Raw genomic sequence first — 16,795 nt, 5'->3', positions numbered from 1 at the left:
TTACAGAGCGGAATAAGGACAGTGTGAGGATTCGATCCGGCTCCCTGTTTTCTGTGAAGAAGAGTGGGTTCTGATTGAAGACGAAACGGAGTGTTTTCCTTCTGGGAATGCTGTGAACAGGGATTGATTCCCGCCCGGGACAGTTAGAAAGCGATAGGAGAATGAAGCACATTGAAAGAAAATGTTAAAGCCGCGCCTGAGATTGGTGACGGGAAGAGCTGAATAAAAGCAAATCAATAGAAGGGATTTGAAATCTCTGACTGATGACGACATTGATTTGAATTCGCTCCTTTCCCACAATGAAATTGGCGGCTTTTGGAAATGGACAAATTCTCTGCTTCTGCCGGATGTTGTGGGGAAATCCCGCCCTCTTCTGTTTCCAGTGAGCTGATTGGTGAAGAATATAGGCAAATGAGGTGAATAGAGTAGCGGCCAATCAGAGGAGCTGTCAGTTTATAAGAACAGTCAATGCTGGAGAAATTGCTGATTCTTTGTGAAAGTGTTTGTGAGATTGTGCAAATGTCTGGAAGAGGAAAGAGCGGCGGGAAAGCTCGGGTCAAGGCCAAGTCTCGCTCCTCCCGGGCTGGACTGCAGTTCCCGGTGGGCCGTGTTCACAGGCTCCTGAGAAAGGGCAACTATGCTGAGCGTGTGGGTGCCGGAGCCCCGGTCTATCTGGCTGCTGTGCTCGAGTATCTGACCGCTGAAATCCTGGAGCTGGCCGGGAACGCGGCCCGGGACAACAAGAAGACCCGCATCATCCCCAGACACCTGCAGCTGGCCGTCCGCAACGACGAGGAGCTCAACAAGCTGCTGGGAGGGGTGACCATCGCTCAGGGCGGGGTGCTGCCTAATATCCAGGCCGTGCTGCTGCCCAAGAAAAGCAGCGCTGGGACCGCGAAGAGCAAGTGAAGCGCCCATTCTTTAATCTGATAACCCAAAGGCCCTTTTCAGAGCCACTCACTTTATCTGAAAAAGGGCGACCTGGTGTCTATCGGTCAGTTTCTGCACTGCTATTCACAGTACAGCTGTTTCCCGCTTTGTTCTATCAATCCGTACTATTGACGCATACAGTATTTTCATACAAGTTGCTGCTGTTTATCGGGGAAACCATCCCAGTGAACTGAAATGATCCTATTTCCAATATAATTGCTTTAAAATGTGATAGTCGCATAGACGTTCAGAGACAATAATTAACACTTTTCCAGATCCAGTGACTGACTTTGAAAACCGATGAATGTTCTCACAAAGTCAGTCACTGGATCTGGAAAAGTGTTAATTATTGTCTATGCGAATGTGCAAGCGTTCCTGCAATGGCTATATCTGTGTGAGTGGGTTACTGTTTGAGACATGTTTCATATTCTGAACTTAATTGACACAATTTTCAACATTCTCGCTGCGACTCGAAACACGTGCGGAGAAAGTGGATTTGCGGAATTATTGCTCGGAAACTGAAATGATCGCAGGTTTAATAAACTACTTTAAAATTAAATTGTAGTAAAATTGTTAACGGCATCGCTTTTACTCCAACCATCAAAGGATTGGAGATATGAGTGACCTCAATGCAACGGAGAGTTAATTGTAACATTGAGAGGTGTCAGTACTGGAGTCCTGGGAATATTCTGTCCTGGGAATTGAAACACTAGAATCGTTAACAGGAGATCGCAGCTCTTTCATTTGTCGAGTTGGTGGCTCTTAAAAGAGCCGTTGTTGTACTTGGTGCTGAAGCCGGATTTTAGGCGCGTTCCCCGCGGATGCGGCGGGCTAGCTGGATGTCTTTGGGCATGATGGTGACTCGCTTGGCGTGGATGGCGCACAGGTTGGTGTCCTCAAAGAGCCCCACCAGGTAAGCCTCGCTGGCCTCCTGCAGGGCCATGACGGCCGAGCTCTGGAACCGCAGATCTGTCTTGAAGTCCTGAGCGATCTCTCGCACCAGGCGCTGGAAGGGCAGTTTGCGGATCAGCAGCTCGGTGGATTTCTGGTAGCGGCGGATCTCCCTCAGAGCCACAGTGCCGGGTCTGTAGCGATGAGGCTTCTTCACTCCGCCCGTGGCTGGAGCGCTCTTCCGGGCAGCTTTGGTAGCCAGCTGTTTGCGAGGAGCTTTCCCTCCGGTCGATTTGCGCGCTGTCTGCTTGGTCCTGGCCATTTTCTGAGCGGATTCAGCACAATCTGAGAGACGAAGACTGTTAATACAGAGTCTGCGCTGCATCCGCCTTTTTAAACTCTGTGAGGAAATGCCCCCAGCGGGAATTGGCCCAGGAGGTTTCAATCAAATTGTGACCAGGGAATTAATATCTGTAACTCAGGTTCTAATTGGTTCAGTGGTTTCCTTAACCGCCCCTTTCAGAAATTGGGCCGTTTTCGATGCAAGAAATAACCGTCTGTTTCAAAGAAGACTTTATTCCGTCCTTATTAATATAACCATTACCAGAAACATTGAAGATTTGAAGTCCATCTCCCTCCACTTAGTGCTTTAGACCCTTTCCCCGCTCTCTGGGCTGTTCATTCCCAGAATCTCCCACTGTTCCACTCTATCCCCGTCCCTTTCCTCTCCAGCCCATTCAGATTGCCCCTCCCCTGTCGTTTGTGACATTCGCCGCCGCTTTCAGCGGAAAGGATCAGAAATCTGTCGCTTCTCTGTGTCTCCCTGAAGCCGGTGTGAAAGGGGTTGAGTCTGTTGTTTGTTACAGAGAGTGACTTCATATTTGTCCCGTTTGACATTACTGAATAGAGCCGTTTGCTTCCCGTGGCGGACAAATGAAAGCTTTTGTAAAATAATCTTACAGCAGAATATTAATTGAGAATCTATTTTTAATAAGTTAAGAATTTGTCTCAATTCCCTTTCCCGCGCTGAAATTGGCGGCATTTTCCCCAATTCAAAATTTATGCCGGTTGACAGTTGAAGCCAATGATTGGCTCAATCTTCACATTCGATGCTCTGCGATTGGTTCAGAGCTGCGAATGCGGAGAGGATGGCCAATCAGAAGCAGGCTGGGGTTGGAGCGGCTCAAACTGCGGGAATTGCGGGTTTGTGAATGATTGAGCGGAAACTGATCAGTTTCTACACCTTGGCGGGCCTTGTTGCCGCCGGGCGGCGGAGGTCCCCGCTGGAGGTCCCTCTACGGAGGGATCTCCCCCAATTACGTCGGGGACCTGGGGTGGAGGGTGATGCATGCAGCAGTTCCGCACAACCGTAGGATTCACTGGTTCACGGGCTCCGAAGACTGCCCTTTCTGTGGCCTTGTGGAGTCCGTGGACCATGTCTATGTTGTGTGTCTTAGGCTGCACTCCCTTTATGTTTTCCTAAAGAACCTTTTATTGATGTTTTGTTTGCACTTCAGTCCCACGCTCCTGATCTACGGACACCCGGTGCGGAGAGGGGAGGGTCGGGATTGCGACCTCCTCGTGAACCTGCTCCTGGGCCTGGCGAAACGCGCCATTTACCGGTCCAGGCAGCGGGCGATCGAGGGGGCCGTCCATCCTGACTGTCTTCCCCTCTGCCGCGGCTACGTTCGCGGCCAGGTGTCCCTGGAGAGGGAGCATGCGGTGTCCACGGGCGAGGTTGACGCTTTCCGTGCCCGCTGGGCACCGCAGGGGTTGGGGTGCATTATTGACCCCAATAATCACATTTTAATTTGATGTTTTTAAGTTTCCTTTGTACTTTGATTTCTGTTCGGGCTGTTCCCCCTCCTTTTTGGGAGCTGCCCCTTTTACTTTGTCCTGATTTAATCTGAGTTTGTTTACTTGGTTTGGTTTGACCTAAAAAGAGGACAAAGCCTGTCAGTTTCAGTGCAGGAAACAACCGTCTGGGGGCAAATAGCATCACAACTGGGACTGGTTCCAGTGAACGATTCACCGGCTGCTGCTACTAAACTCCGCTATTCCAGAGAAAGCTTTTATAAACTCTATTCAAACACAGTGATTAAACAGGAGTGATGTGGCTTTTCACTGAGGGCACATGTCAACTGGGGAAAATCAACAACTGCAGAAACGGTAGAGCTATTTAGATCATCCAATTAAAAATAAAAACAATTTCAATCCCTACTGCAAATGAAATGTTAAATTCAACCTGAACAAAGCAAATATTCATCTCCACCACTGAACAGCCTGTCCCAGCCCCCGTCCCCAGGTCACTGCTCTCTCTGTGAGGCGGTGAGTGGCTCTGAAAAGAGCCTTTGTTGTGTGTTCGGGAGGAAGGTTGCAGTTGTTCAGCCGCCGAATCCATAGAGAGTGCGGCCCTGGCGTTTCAGAGCGTACACCACATCCATGGCAGTGACCGTCTTGCGCTTGGCGTGTTCAGTGTAGGTGACCGCATCCCTGATCACATTCTCCAGGAAAACCTTCAGCACCCCGCGAGTCTCCTCATAGATCAAACCCGAGATCCGCTTGACACCGCCACGGCGAGCCAGGCGGCGGATTGCTGGCTTGGTGATGCCCTGGATATTATCACGAAGCACTTTGCGGTGCCGCTTTGCGCCGCCTTTACCCAGTCCTTTGCCCCCTTTCCCTCTGCCAGACATGATGATTCTTCACTCAGATCACTGCACAATATGGGAGAAGAACTCTTTCAGGCTCCTTTTATACAGCCCGCCCCGACCTGACTGAGAAAGGCGGAGTGAGAGCAGAGAGGGGAGGTACAGGGTGAAGATTAAACACAGAGCGGGAGGGAGGAGAGAGCCGGACTGACACACACACACAGAACGGCCCCTGATCTTTCAGCTCCACCTCCAGTTTCTGCAACCGCCAATTTCAACCCGTTTATTAACAATGGAAGCGAAACACAGCTCCCCACACAAACACTACCAGAGCCGCCCTTCACAGTCAAGAGTTTCCACAAACCCGGAGCTTTGAAATATGGAATCAAAACAGAAAATGCTGCAAATTATCAGCAGCTCCGGCAGCTTTTGTGAAGAGAGAGAGAGACAGAGTTAACGTTTCGGGTCGTGACTTTGTCCTTTTGTGTTTTTAAACCTGGTCCCGGAATAATTCCCAGACAGTAATATTCCGACCGAAACACAGTCGATTCTGTAGCAAGAATCTTCCTCCGGAACACCCTCACACACATCTGCTTCTCGCTGTTTGCAAACACTTTATTGAAGCTGTTTGGGGCAATCTCCTGTGTTAAAATTAAGGGAGTCAGGATGGCCGAGCGGTCTAAGGCCGCAGTCTCCTCTGGAGGCGTGGGTTCAAATCCCACTCCTGACATTGATGTTTGGCGAAGAATTGCCGTCTCACAGCGCCAGGCACCTGGGTTCGATTCCCGGCTGAGGTCACTGTCTGTGTGGAGTTTGCACATTCTCCCTGGGCTTCCTCCGGGTGCTCCGGTTTCCTCCCGCACAACAACGTGCCTGTCAGGTTGATTGGCCATGCTAAATTGCACCGGAGTGTCAGGGGGTAAGTCCGGTCAATAAATAGGGTCATGGGGATCCGGACTGGGTGGGATTGAGGTCGGTGCAGACTCGATGGGACGATTGGCCTCCTTCTGCATTGCAGGGATTCGGTTAAAAATGAGGCAGGAATGCGGTGTTTAGCCGCCAGTGTTACTGTCTCACACTGAATCTAACAGACATCTTTATTATGAGAGAAAGTGGCGATTGAACAAATGTGAAATTCAAATGAAATTCAGCATCTGCTGTGTTTTGCTTTAGTCTGAATTTGAAATGATCTCTATTAAGAATGAGCCGGGCCGCGGGACAGGAATCATTTCCTTGCGGGATCAGCTCTTTCCTGAGAGATGTGGGTGGCTCTGAGAAGAGCCTTTGGGTTCAGAGGTTTACAATTTGCTCGGGTTGTTTCACTTCTTTCCTGACGCTTTCTTCGCTTTTGCTGCTTTCACTTTGGGTTTGGCTTTCGATTTAGTCACTTTTTTGACAGACTTTCCGCCCGTCACCTTCTTCACAGGAGACTTTTTCTTCAGGGCTGCTTTCTTCACCACCTTTTTTGGAGTTGCCGCCTTTTTGCTGCTTGTTTTCTTCACTGTTGATTTCTTCACTGGAGTTTTCTTTGCTGCGGGTTTCTTGGCTGCGGGTTTCTTGGCTGCTGCTTTCTTTGTTGTCACCTTCTTGGCCGCTGTTTTCTTTACTAAAGATTTCTTGGCTGTTGGTTTCTTCACCTTCTTTCCCATTTTCCCCGGGCTTTCCTTCTTAGCGAGTTTGAAGGAGCCGGAGGCGCCCTGTCCCTTTGTCTGCACCAGAGACCCTGTCTCCACCTTCCTCTTGATCGTTAACCTGATCTGGGAGACGCGCTTCCCCACATCCACTCCGCTGCCAGCCAAAGCTTTCTTTATCGCGGCCAGGGACATCCCCTTGCGATCGCGGCATCCCGCCACAACATTGAGGATCTGCTCGCCCAACTTGGGACCGGCTGCCGCAGGTCGGGGAGCCGCCTTCTTCTTCCTGGGAGACTTCACTTGAGCGGGAGCGGCTGGAGGAGCCGTTTCGGCGGCTGCAGTTTCAGTCATATCCGAGAGTGTGTGGAAAATGTGTGTGAGTCAGAACTGGATCCGAAATGAACCCAGTGGTGGCGGCACAGAGCAACTTAAAGGCAGAGAGCGGACGGAGCAGAGACAAGCTGCTGTCAGCTCCCGGCTCCTCCAACCTCTCTGTGTTTCTCTCTCCTCACAAACTCTCCCCTTGCAATGAAATTCCGCCTCTCCAGAGATCCAGCTCACATCCTTCATGTCTCTGACACACGAATGTTTGCTGTTGAAAAGGTTTCACTCGAACTGAGAACTCCATTTTCCACTGAAACCCGTTTTACTGCTGCACTGATCGCGCTCTCACACGCGATAGCTGACATGTTCTCTACTTTTCCACTGAATTCTTCAATTTAGCGAAACAATTGCCTTGAAGTCTAACTTTGGGGCTCAGCAGGGGGATTAAGGGAATCTTTGATTGGAAAATTGTTTTATTTTACACAAGAGAGACTCGGAGATGTCATGATCAGAACAGACACACAAACACAGTTGGATTAGTCTGACCCGCCCGTCCCTTTCATACAATATTCACATCTACACATTCACAGGACAAAACTTTCACCAAATGTAAGGTCCCAGGACGGAATTTCTCCTCCTTTTCGCCTTTCCTCTGTATTCCGGGGGGTTCGTTAGAGTTTTTCACCTCAGTAACTGTTAAACACTCTGAAGCCCCCTCCCTGCAGATTGTCTTTGAATTCATTCATGGAATGTGAGCGTCGCTGTCTGGGTCAGCATTTATTGCCCATCCCTAATTGCCCTTGGGAAGGTGGTGGTGAGCTGCCTTCTGGAACCGCTTCAGTCCATGTGGAGTACGGCCACATTTGTTCACCAGATTCGCGGCAACAGCCAATTATATCTGTTTTTTTTCACTTATTATAGCGATTGCAGACATGATTGTGTTTCTTCAGGGCGAAGGACAAATTATCTGCTCTCGGAGTCTCTCAATTTTCCTGTTTTATTTGTTTCTCTTGCACTGACAGGTAACAGTAAATCACAACCTCAACAACCAGTGACAGCCAGTTAAATAATAATCCCGCACTCGCTGATAATGGAGTCTCTGACAGTGGCAGACAGTTTCTGACCATCCTCCAATTGGGCCCGAAGGTAACTAGATTCAGTGTCAGAGCTGGACTTTCTTACTGAGGGGGTGGCAGAGCCAGGTGAGTGATGGTGGTGACTGTGCGAACATTTGACCAAGGGTCAGTTCCTGGCCATCACAGTGGTAATTCATTTAATTATCTATCGCAGGTCAGAACAGTAGGTGGGCACTCCTAAAATAAAATTCACTAAAAATTCTCATCATCGCTGTGTTTCTAATGTAAAATCCACATTCAATTTGCTTTCAGCTGAAACGTTGTTCAAATGAAAGAAAAGGCCTCAAAACTAATCAATGAGTTCTCAGTCAGAAACAATTGTAAAACGAAAGGTGGGCTAAACTGTCCAGAAAAACGAGACAAGCCAAGTTCAATTTACAAACTGTGCTGTGGACACATCTGGTGTTTGATGAAATCAGCAACTCAGGAAGTTCCTTAATTATAACTAATGAAAATAACGGTTGTTTAAGCAGAGTGAGTGATGGTGGTATAGGGGTGAGCATAGCTGCCTTCCAGGCAGATGACCCAGGTTTGATTCCTGGCCAACGCATTGGTCATTTATTTCGAACCTTATCCGCGGCCTCTTGTGTTTTAAACTGAGTGGACAAAAACAGGGCAAACGAAACATTTGACAAGAATGAAATAAAATGCAGATAGCTTTTTCATTTTTTGTTCGGACATAATTCTTTTTTGATGAAAAATATTGGAAGAGAAAAACAAGTCTCTGACCGAATAAATGAATTTTCAGCCAGACACAAAGTAAAAGTAGAAGAACAAATTTCAGCTCCCACACTGTGTGCTGCGCAATCCTGGTGCCTGATTAAGTTAATGTGAACGTTACTGAGGTGGTTACATTATTCAGACAAATAAGAGCTGCCAAAAGATAAAATACTGGAAAATCTCAGCAGGTCTGACAGCATCTGTAAAGAAAGAAAAGAGCTGACATTTCGAGTCCAGATTACTCTTTGTCAAAGCTTTGACAACGGATCGTCTGGACTCGAAACGTCAGCTCTTTTCTCTCCTTACAGATGCTGCCAGACTTGCTGAGATTTTCCAGCATTTTCTCTTTTGGTTTCAGATTCCAGCATCCGCAGTGATTTGCTTTCATTCTTTAAAGAAGCAGCTGCCGTGGCTGCGTGGTTAAGGCGTTGGATTTGAAACCCAATGGGGTTTCTCCGTGCAGATTCGAACCCTGCTGGCAGCAAGTGTGATTGGAAATGTTTGCTTTAGGCAGCCACAGAATTGCAAATCCTATTTTTTTGGAATGAATTCTTTGGATCTCCAGCATACTTTCAGCTACATAACAGGAAGGTGAGCTTGGAAAGGACACTTGAGTGTCCTCAGTCTGGCAAGGACAAGATAGGCCGAATGGGTTCCTTCGGTGCTGTTACATTTCTCTGGTTCTTTCTAAGGTCATGATGTGGAGATGCCGGCGTTGGACTGGGGTGAACACAGTAAGAGTTTTAACAACACCAGGTTAAAGTCCAACAGGTTTATTTGGTAGCAAATACCATTAGCTTTCGGAGCGCTGCTCCTTTGTCAGATGGAGTGGAAATGTGCTCTCAAACAGGGCACAGAGACACAAAATCAAGTTACAGAATACTGATTAGAATGTGAATCCCTACAGCCAACCAGATCTTTAAACTTGTTGGACTTTAACCTGGTGTTGTTTAAACTCTTACTCTTTCTAAGGTGCCATGAGGAAAATCAAAGCATGAGCAGAGTGACAAAGGCATCAACAGGGGCACAAGGACAAAACAAGGTCTCATGTCAGAGGAAGGTTTTTATAAATGACACACAGAACATAAGAAATACATTTATTTAATTGAGCTGGACCCTGAAAGATGAAACAAACTTCGAACCAATCAGTGCCTGTCTGAGAACTGGCAAGGAATATGGCTGACATTGATCCGGTTCGTGGTGAATTTTTTTAGAGAATAAAAGAATCATACAGTACAGAAGAGGCTCTTCGGCCCATCGAGTCTGCTCTGACACGGAAGAAGCATCTGACCTCCAATCGAATCGCATCTACCAGCACTTGACCCATGGACCTGAATGTTATGATATGCCAATTGCTGAACACATACTTGTAAAGGATGTGAGGCAACTTGCCTCTATCATCCTCCAAGGCAGCGCATTCCCGACCGTCACTACCCTTGGGTAAAAATGTTTTTCCGCACATCCACCCTAAACTTCCTGCCCCTCACATTGAACCTATGTCCTCTTTTTACTGACCCTTCAACCAAGGGGAACAGCTGCTTCCTGTCCACTCTGTCGATGCCCTCATAATTTTGTACACCTTGATCAGGTCCCCCCTCAGTATTCTCTGCTCTAAAGAAAACAATCCAAGCCTACCCAATCTCCCTTCAGAACTTACATGTTCCATCCCAGACAGCATCATGGTGAATTTCCTCTGCACCCCCTCCAGTGCAATCACATCCTTCCTATCTTGTGGCGACCAAAACTGCACACAGTACTCTAGCTGTGGCCCCACCAAAGTTCTATGCAATTCCAACATGACATTTTATTGCAATCGATGCCCCGATTGTTAAAGGCAAGTGCCCCATATGTTTTTTTTTCACCATCCTACTAACATACCCTTCTACCTTCAGAGATTATGGACAAACACGCCAATGTCCCTTTATTCCACAGAACTTCCAAGTGCCATGCCCTTCATTGAATACTTCCTTGCCAAATTATTCCTTCCAAAGTGTGTTACCTCACATCTTTTGGGGTTAAATTCCATCTGCCACTTATCTGCCCGTTTGACTATCCTGTCTATATCTTCTTGCAGACTAAGAAACTCAGCCTCCCTTTCACCACCCAGCCAATCTATATGCCATCCGCAAAGTCACTCATCCTACCCCGTCATTTTTTAGGAGGCATGGTTAGTATGTTTGCAAACGACACCAAGATTGGTGGCAGAGTGGACAGTGAAGAAGGTTACCTCGGATTGCAGTGGGATCTTGATCAATTGAGTCAGTGGGCCGATGAACGACAGATGGAATTTGATTTAGATAAATGTAAGGTGATGTATTTTGGTGGATTAAACCACGGCAGGACCTATTCAGTTCATGGTAAGACGTTGGGCTAAGTTATTAAACAAAGAGATCTCGGGGTACAGGTTCATAACTCGTTGAAAGTAGAGTCACATGTGGACAGGGTGGTGAAGAAGGCATTTGACATGCTTGGTTTCAGTGGTCAGAACATTGAACACGGGGGTTGGGACATCTTGTGAAATTGTACAAGACATTCATAAGGCCACACTTGGAATACTGTGTAGAGTTCTGGTCACCCTATTATCGGAAGGATATTAATAAACTAGAAAGAGTGCAGAAAAGAGTTATTAGGATGCCACCAGGATTTGATGGTTTGAGTTATAAGGAGGGGCTTGATAGACTGGAACTTTTTTTCCCCTGGAGCGCAGGAGACCTCGAGGTGATATAAAGAGGCCTATATCATAATGAGGAAATAGATAAGGTAGATAGTCAACAGCTTTTTCCCGCAATAAGGGAGTCTAAAACTGGAGAACATCGGTTTAAGATGAGAGGGGAGGGATACAAAAGGGTCCAGAAGGGCAATTTATTTCACACAGAGAGTGGTGTGTGGAACGAGTTGCCAGAGGGAGGAGAGACGGGTACAATTTTGTCTTTTAAAAGGAATTACATGGGTAAGATGGATATAGAGGGATATGGACCAAACACGGGCAATAGGGACGAACTTAATGGTAAAATTTGGGCGGCATGGACATGTTGTGCCGAAGGGCTTTTTTCCATGCTGTGAACCTCTATGACGAGATTTATTGACACAAACAGCAAATCCAAATTATTGTTCCCTGCTGCCATCTCCTGGCTGAACGCAAGTTGTGCAACAAGGCCACGATTCAAACAAACCTTCATAGATTGGAGTGAAATTACATCAACATGGTCCTTACCGATTAACATGATTGCAAAACATGATATTAATCAAATTCCATGTCCCAAGGATCTGCTTTCTGATTGGGCGACCCTGCTCACCCCGATCTATCGGTAAGTGTAAAACTCCCAGAACGGGAATGTCGGTTACAGAATTCTCTCAGCTGTGATTTCTCTGCCACTTCATTGCTTCGTTCTATAAATACAGAGGGGGTGACAGAGCCAGGTGGTGTTGTGGTGACTGTGCGAGCATTTGACCAAGGGTCAGTTCCTGACCTTCAGAGTGTTGACTTATTTAATTAGCTATCTCTGGTCAGAACAGAAGGGGGAAAGTTCTAAAAAAAAATCAGCCAATATTCTCATCATCCATGTGTTTCTGACATAAAATCCAGCTTCAATTTCCGTTCAGTGGAAACTTTGTTCAAATGAAAGAACAGGCCGCAAATCTAATCAGAGTTATCAGTCAGAAGCAATCGCAAAAAGGTGGCTAAAACTGTCCAGAAAAATGAGACAAGCCAAGTTCAGGTAAAAAAAAATGTCCCAAGGACATACCTTCTGTCTGCTGAAATCAGAAGCTAAGGTAGTTTTGTAATTGTAACTAATGAAAATAACAGTTACATGAGGGGAGCGAGCGATGGTGGTATAGTGGTGAGCATAGCTGCCTGACAAGCAGGTTGACCCGGGTTCGATTCCCAGCCATCGCATTGGTAATGTCAGCGCCCTCATGTGGTTTAAACGCAACATTTGACTGCAATGAAATAAAGTGGACTTAATGTTTTCGTTTTATTTTTCGGATGCAGAATTCGGGTTCAACTTGATTTTAATGAAAGGTTACTGAAAAAGAACAACAAGTCTCTGAACTAGTGAATGAGTTCTGGATCAGAGACAAAGATACAAATTAAAAGGAGACGAACAAATTTCAGCTCACACGCTGTGCTCTGCATCATTCCGGTGCCTGATAAAGGTCTGTGAATGTTGCTAAGTCGGTTACAACACAACAACAAATAAGCAGCTGCGATGGCCGAGTGGTTAAGGCGTTGAGAAATCCAATGGGGTTTCCCCGCGCAGGTTCGAGCCCTGCTCGCAGCGGGTGTGATTTGAAATGTTTACTCCGCTGCTACAGGGCAGCCACTGACTCGAAGAAGGCTCGCAAATATTTGGCATTATTTGGATATCCATCATGCATTCAGCTGCATGGCTCCGGGCTGGGTGCAGGAAGATGGGCTTGGAAAGGACATATTATTTTGTAAATTGAATTTGTGTCTTTATATGCCCTGTTCGTGAATAGAACTCCCACTCATCTGATGAAGGAGCTGCAAGCGCTCTGAAACTAGTGGCTTTTGCTACCAAATAAACCTCGGCCTTTTGGCTAAGATCAAGTGTATGGACGGCAGCCCATGGTCGGCCGCACTTGGTCGAGGTCATTAGGTTACAGGCTTCATATGTTTCATATGAAGCAATTTTTAAAAGCGGCATCTCGGCCTTTTGGCTAAGATGCAAATGAGCTCAGGTCTTGGAGGAGGAACCTCCCCCTTCTCCAATCAGCTTGGCTCATGTAGATCAGGCCCAGGACAGGGTGGTTTGGTCGCTCGCCCTGTCTTGTCAGCCTGGATCTGAAATGTCTCAACTTGTTGAGACTCTGAATTGGATTTGATTTGATTGAATTGGAAAAGTATAAAAAAAAATAAACCTGTTGGACTTTAACCTGGTGTTGTGAGATTTCTTGCTGTGTCCTTGGACTGGCATGGCAGGATAGGTTCAATGGCTTCCTTCTGTGCTGTTATTTTTCTATAATTCTTCCTATGGTTCGATGAGAAAATTCATAACATGAACATGTTTTTTTAAAGCAGCATCAAGGCACAAAGGCAAAACACGGTCTCATGTCAGAGGAAGATTCTTATGCAATGGCATAAGAATGCACACAGAGCATTAAATAATCAGAATACATTGAATGAATATTTCAAAATGCTGCTTCGATGATATCACATCATGTTCATTCAAACACATTGCAACAAGCTGGTCACTACTGGGCGTTCTGTATTCTTGGTTATAACAGTTTGGGAATGGAAGGAGCAGGTTCACATCTGCACATTGACAGGGTCAAACTGTGTCTCAGATTGACAGCTCCCAGGACAGGCTTTCCTCTCGCTCTGTGCTGTGGATTCTCAGGGATTTGTTGGAGTTTCCCGGCTCAGTAACTGTAAAAGCCTCTGAGGCCGGTGCTGCTCCCCAGATTCAGGGGGCTGCAGCCAATCAGAGCAGTGCCTGATTTAACCCAGAACTGGTTGAAATGATGATATTGTTCACAAGCTGAATTCTATTTGATCAGATGAAGATACAGATTGTGTGCACTCAGTCACTAAACAACAATATCCTGCCTTCACATAGAGTCGATGAGAGTGGTTGGAGGGAGAGACAGAGACAGAGTGAGTTAGGGCGGCGAGACACAGACGGCCAGACAATGTCTCAGTGACAGAAATCCTTGTAAATTCTGGCTTTAGCCAGAAAGATTCTCTTGGAGAAACAGAAGCTGCAGTATCAGTTCTCACTGATATTGTGGAAGAGACACATTATTAATCCCACACTCAGGAACAGTGCTGCCTTTTCACAGAAGAGATGGGGAGAGGCAAAATAAACTGAATGGTCCAGTTCGAAACAGTGTGCAGGCTCAGAGGGAGTGAGGTTCAGGGAGATATTTGAAAGTGAGATAGTTTCGGACAGTCGTTCGCAAAGTGGATGGGATCCTTGGCTTCACAAATGGAAGCACTGAGTGTCCATTGGATCCCTCATAATCCATTGTGAGAAAGGAGGCCATTTGCCCATTGCATCTGCACTGACTCGCTGGAAGAACATCTTTTCCCATGGCTAACCCTCTTAACCTACACATCTTGGGTCATTAAGGGGCAATATATCATGTCTAATCTATTTATTCTGCACATCTTTAGTCTTTGGGAGGAAACTGGAGCACCTGGGGAAAACCCATGCAGATACAGGGAGAATGTGCAAACTCCACACAGTCAGCCATGGAGGAATTGAGCATGGGTCTCTGGCGCTGTGAAGCAGCAGCACTAACCAGTGCCACTCTGCTGGTGTAACTTTAACAATCCAATTCCTTTCTGAATGCCTCACTTGAAGCTGCATCACCACATTGTCAGACAATACATCCCAGAACTGAACTACTCGCTGTGGGAAAGGGTTTTCTCATTATGCTTCAATCACTAACGAAGGGTCAGTAAATTGGTCCACGGGGGTGAAAGGGTTTCATATGATGTGACCCTTCGTAAACTGGGTCTGTATTCTCTGTGATTCACAAGCATGAGAGGCAAAACATTAAAACATACAAGATTCTGAAGGGGTTTGATTTTGTGGACATTGGGAGATTGCGGAAGCTGGCTCAGTGTAAGGATCAGATCATTTCACACTGACATGAGAATACATTTCTGCACTCATTGGGTTGTGATCCTTTGACATGCTCCATTGTTGAATACACTAGTGGTGGCACAGTGGTTAGCATTGCTGCCTCAAAGCACCAGGGAACCGGGTTCAATTCCACCTTGGCTGATTGCCTGCATAATGTTTGCATGTCCTCCCCATGTTTGCGATTCCTTCCATTCTCCAAATGTTAGGTGGATTGACTCTGCTAAACTGCCTGTTAGTGTCCCAAATATATTGGTTCGGGGGATTAGCAGAATATGTGGGGTTACCGGGATAGGTTCTGGGTGGGATGCTCTGTCAGAGAGTCAGTGCAGATTCAATGGACCAAATGGCCTCCATCTACACTGCAGGTTATGACAGTCTATGACAATTAAGGCTGAGATAGACAAATTTTGGTTTCTCAGGGAATCAAGGGAGTGAGGAGTAAAGTGCAGTTCAATCCCAAGATCTGAAACTCTTTAAGCAGCTGGAATGCCCACATCTGGAGTCTGCATCCACAGTTTGGAACCCACACTTTCAAAAAGATATACAGCTGATAGAAAGAGTGGAAAGCTGTGTAACCAGGAAAATGGAAGGCATGAGGGGAATACTTTATGAGGGATTCGGAATTATTGGATTGCAACCTTTCAAGAGGCTGATTTATGGTTTAGTTCAAATTTATAAATTAGTACATAACCTTATTACCCAAGCTTGAAAAGTTCTTTCTTCGGAGTTACCATAGTTTTGGTGATCGTCAGTATAAACTACAGAAATTTGATTCACATCTTAATAGTCACAGTTTGTTTTCTCCCCAATAGAATTGCTGATATTTGAAATGATTTTGTTGGGAATGCTGAAAATGTAGTGACTTTTAGAAAACTTGTCAGAAACATAGTGTGATTTCTATCTATGTATTGTCTGATGATGTTGCTGTTCTTGTTTTAATGCTGTGCCTCTGTGCTTTGCACTGTATGCCAATAAAGATACAGAAATCAAAATTGTTTTGAATGGTTTAACATTATTGATGAGCCATATAGTAAATGTCTGCCCTTATTTCCTGTGTTCTTGTGACTGGACAAGACACAAGCATGGATACTGAGGGGAAAAAAAGGGTGGAAATTGCAGAGGCAATGTTTAAAAGTTTTCTATCCGAGCTAGTTATATGGGTGGTGCCAGAGGACTGGAGAATTGCAAATGGTAAACACACTTCTTCAGAAAAGGCTGTGAGGATAAGGCAACTAAATCCAATCAGTTTAACCTCAGCAACGAGGTTAAACTGGTTTGAGGTTTAATCTCCAAACACTGGAGATTAAATTAACACTCACTTGTGCTAATGTACATTAAGGAAAACACATACATAATTATTAAAGGGGGATCATATTTAACTTGCTTCAGATTTTAATGAGGGTAACAGAAAAGTTTGATGAGGGTAATGTGGTTAATGTGAACATGGACTGCCAAAAAACATTTTATAAATAATGGGGCACACAGCAAACTTGTGGTAACATTTGGAGCTGATAGAATAAAAGGGACAGCAGCAACATGGATAGGAAACTGACTGAGTGACAGGAAACACAGCAGTGGGAAATGTTTTTATTTGGAATGGAGGTCGGTTAAAGTGGGATTCCAGGAGGGTTGGTGTTAGGAATACTGCTCTTCCTGACGCATATTAGAGACATTGGCAATGCTGCACAAAGCACATATTCAAACTGTGGTAATTCCACAATGTGGAGATGCCGGCGTTGGGGTAATCACAGTAAGAGTTTTAACAACGCCAGGTTAAAGTCCAACAGGTTTATTTGGTAGCAAATGCAATTAGCTTTCGGAGCGCTGCTCCTTCGTCAGATGGAGTGGATATCTGCTCTCAAACAGGGCATACAGAGACACAAAATCAAGTTACA

At 46.0% G+C, this 16,795-nt stretch overlaps 4 protein-coding genes and 1 non-coding gene across 5 annotated transcripts; 2 read left to right on the top strand and 3 right to left on the bottom strand.

Moving 5' to 3' along the window:
- The first annotated feature begins 519 nt into the window (after positions 1–519).
- Positions 520–909, top strand: LOC144485062 (histone H2A-like). The gene has a single exon (XM_078203361.1). The coding sequence runs from the start codon at positions 520–522 to the stop codon at positions 907–909; it is 390 nt and encodes a 129-aa protein (XP_078059487.1).
- Positions 910–1,732: 823 nt separating this feature from the next.
- On the bottom strand, positions 1,733–2,143 carry LOC144485081 (histone H3). The gene has a single exon (XM_078203374.1). It carries the CDS (start codon positions 2,141–2,143, stop codon positions 1,733–1,735), a length of 411 nt encoding a protein of 136 aa, XP_078059500.1.
- A 2,062-nt stretch (positions 2,144–4,205) lies between these two features.
- On the bottom strand, positions 4,206–4,517 carry LOC144485047 (histone H4). Its single transcript, XM_078203348.1, has one exon. It carries the CDS (start codon positions 4,515–4,517, stop codon positions 4,206–4,208), a length of 312 nt encoding a protein of 103 aa, XP_078059474.1.
- A 1,274-nt stretch (positions 4,518–5,791) lies between these two features.
- Positions 5,792–6,457, bottom strand: LOC144485043 (histone H1-like). Its single transcript, XM_078203345.1, has one exon. The coding sequence runs from the start codon at positions 6,455–6,457 to the stop codon at positions 5,792–5,794; it is 666 nt and encodes a 221-aa protein (XP_078059471.1).
- Positions 6,458–12,111: 5,654 nt separating this feature from the next.
- On the top strand, positions 12,112–12,184 carry trnav-gac (transfer RNA valine (anticodon GAC)). Its single transcript has one exon. It is a non-coding gene; the product is annotated as a tRNA-Val (tRNA).
- Positions 12,185–16,795: the final 4,611 nt, after the last annotated feature.

This window comes from Mustelus asterias, unplaced genomic scaffold, assembly GCF_964213995.1.
Source record: "Mustelus asterias unplaced genomic scaffold, sMusAst1.hap1.1 HAP1_SCAFFOLD_152, whole genome shotgun sequence".
In the NCBI taxonomy this organism is placed as follows: Eukaryota; Metazoa; Chordata; class Chondrichthyes; order Carcharhiniformes; family Triakidae; genus Mustelus; species Mustelus asterias.
Note: the sequence above shows the minus strand (reverse complement) of the source record. Positions and strands in the feature narration are given on the sequence as shown.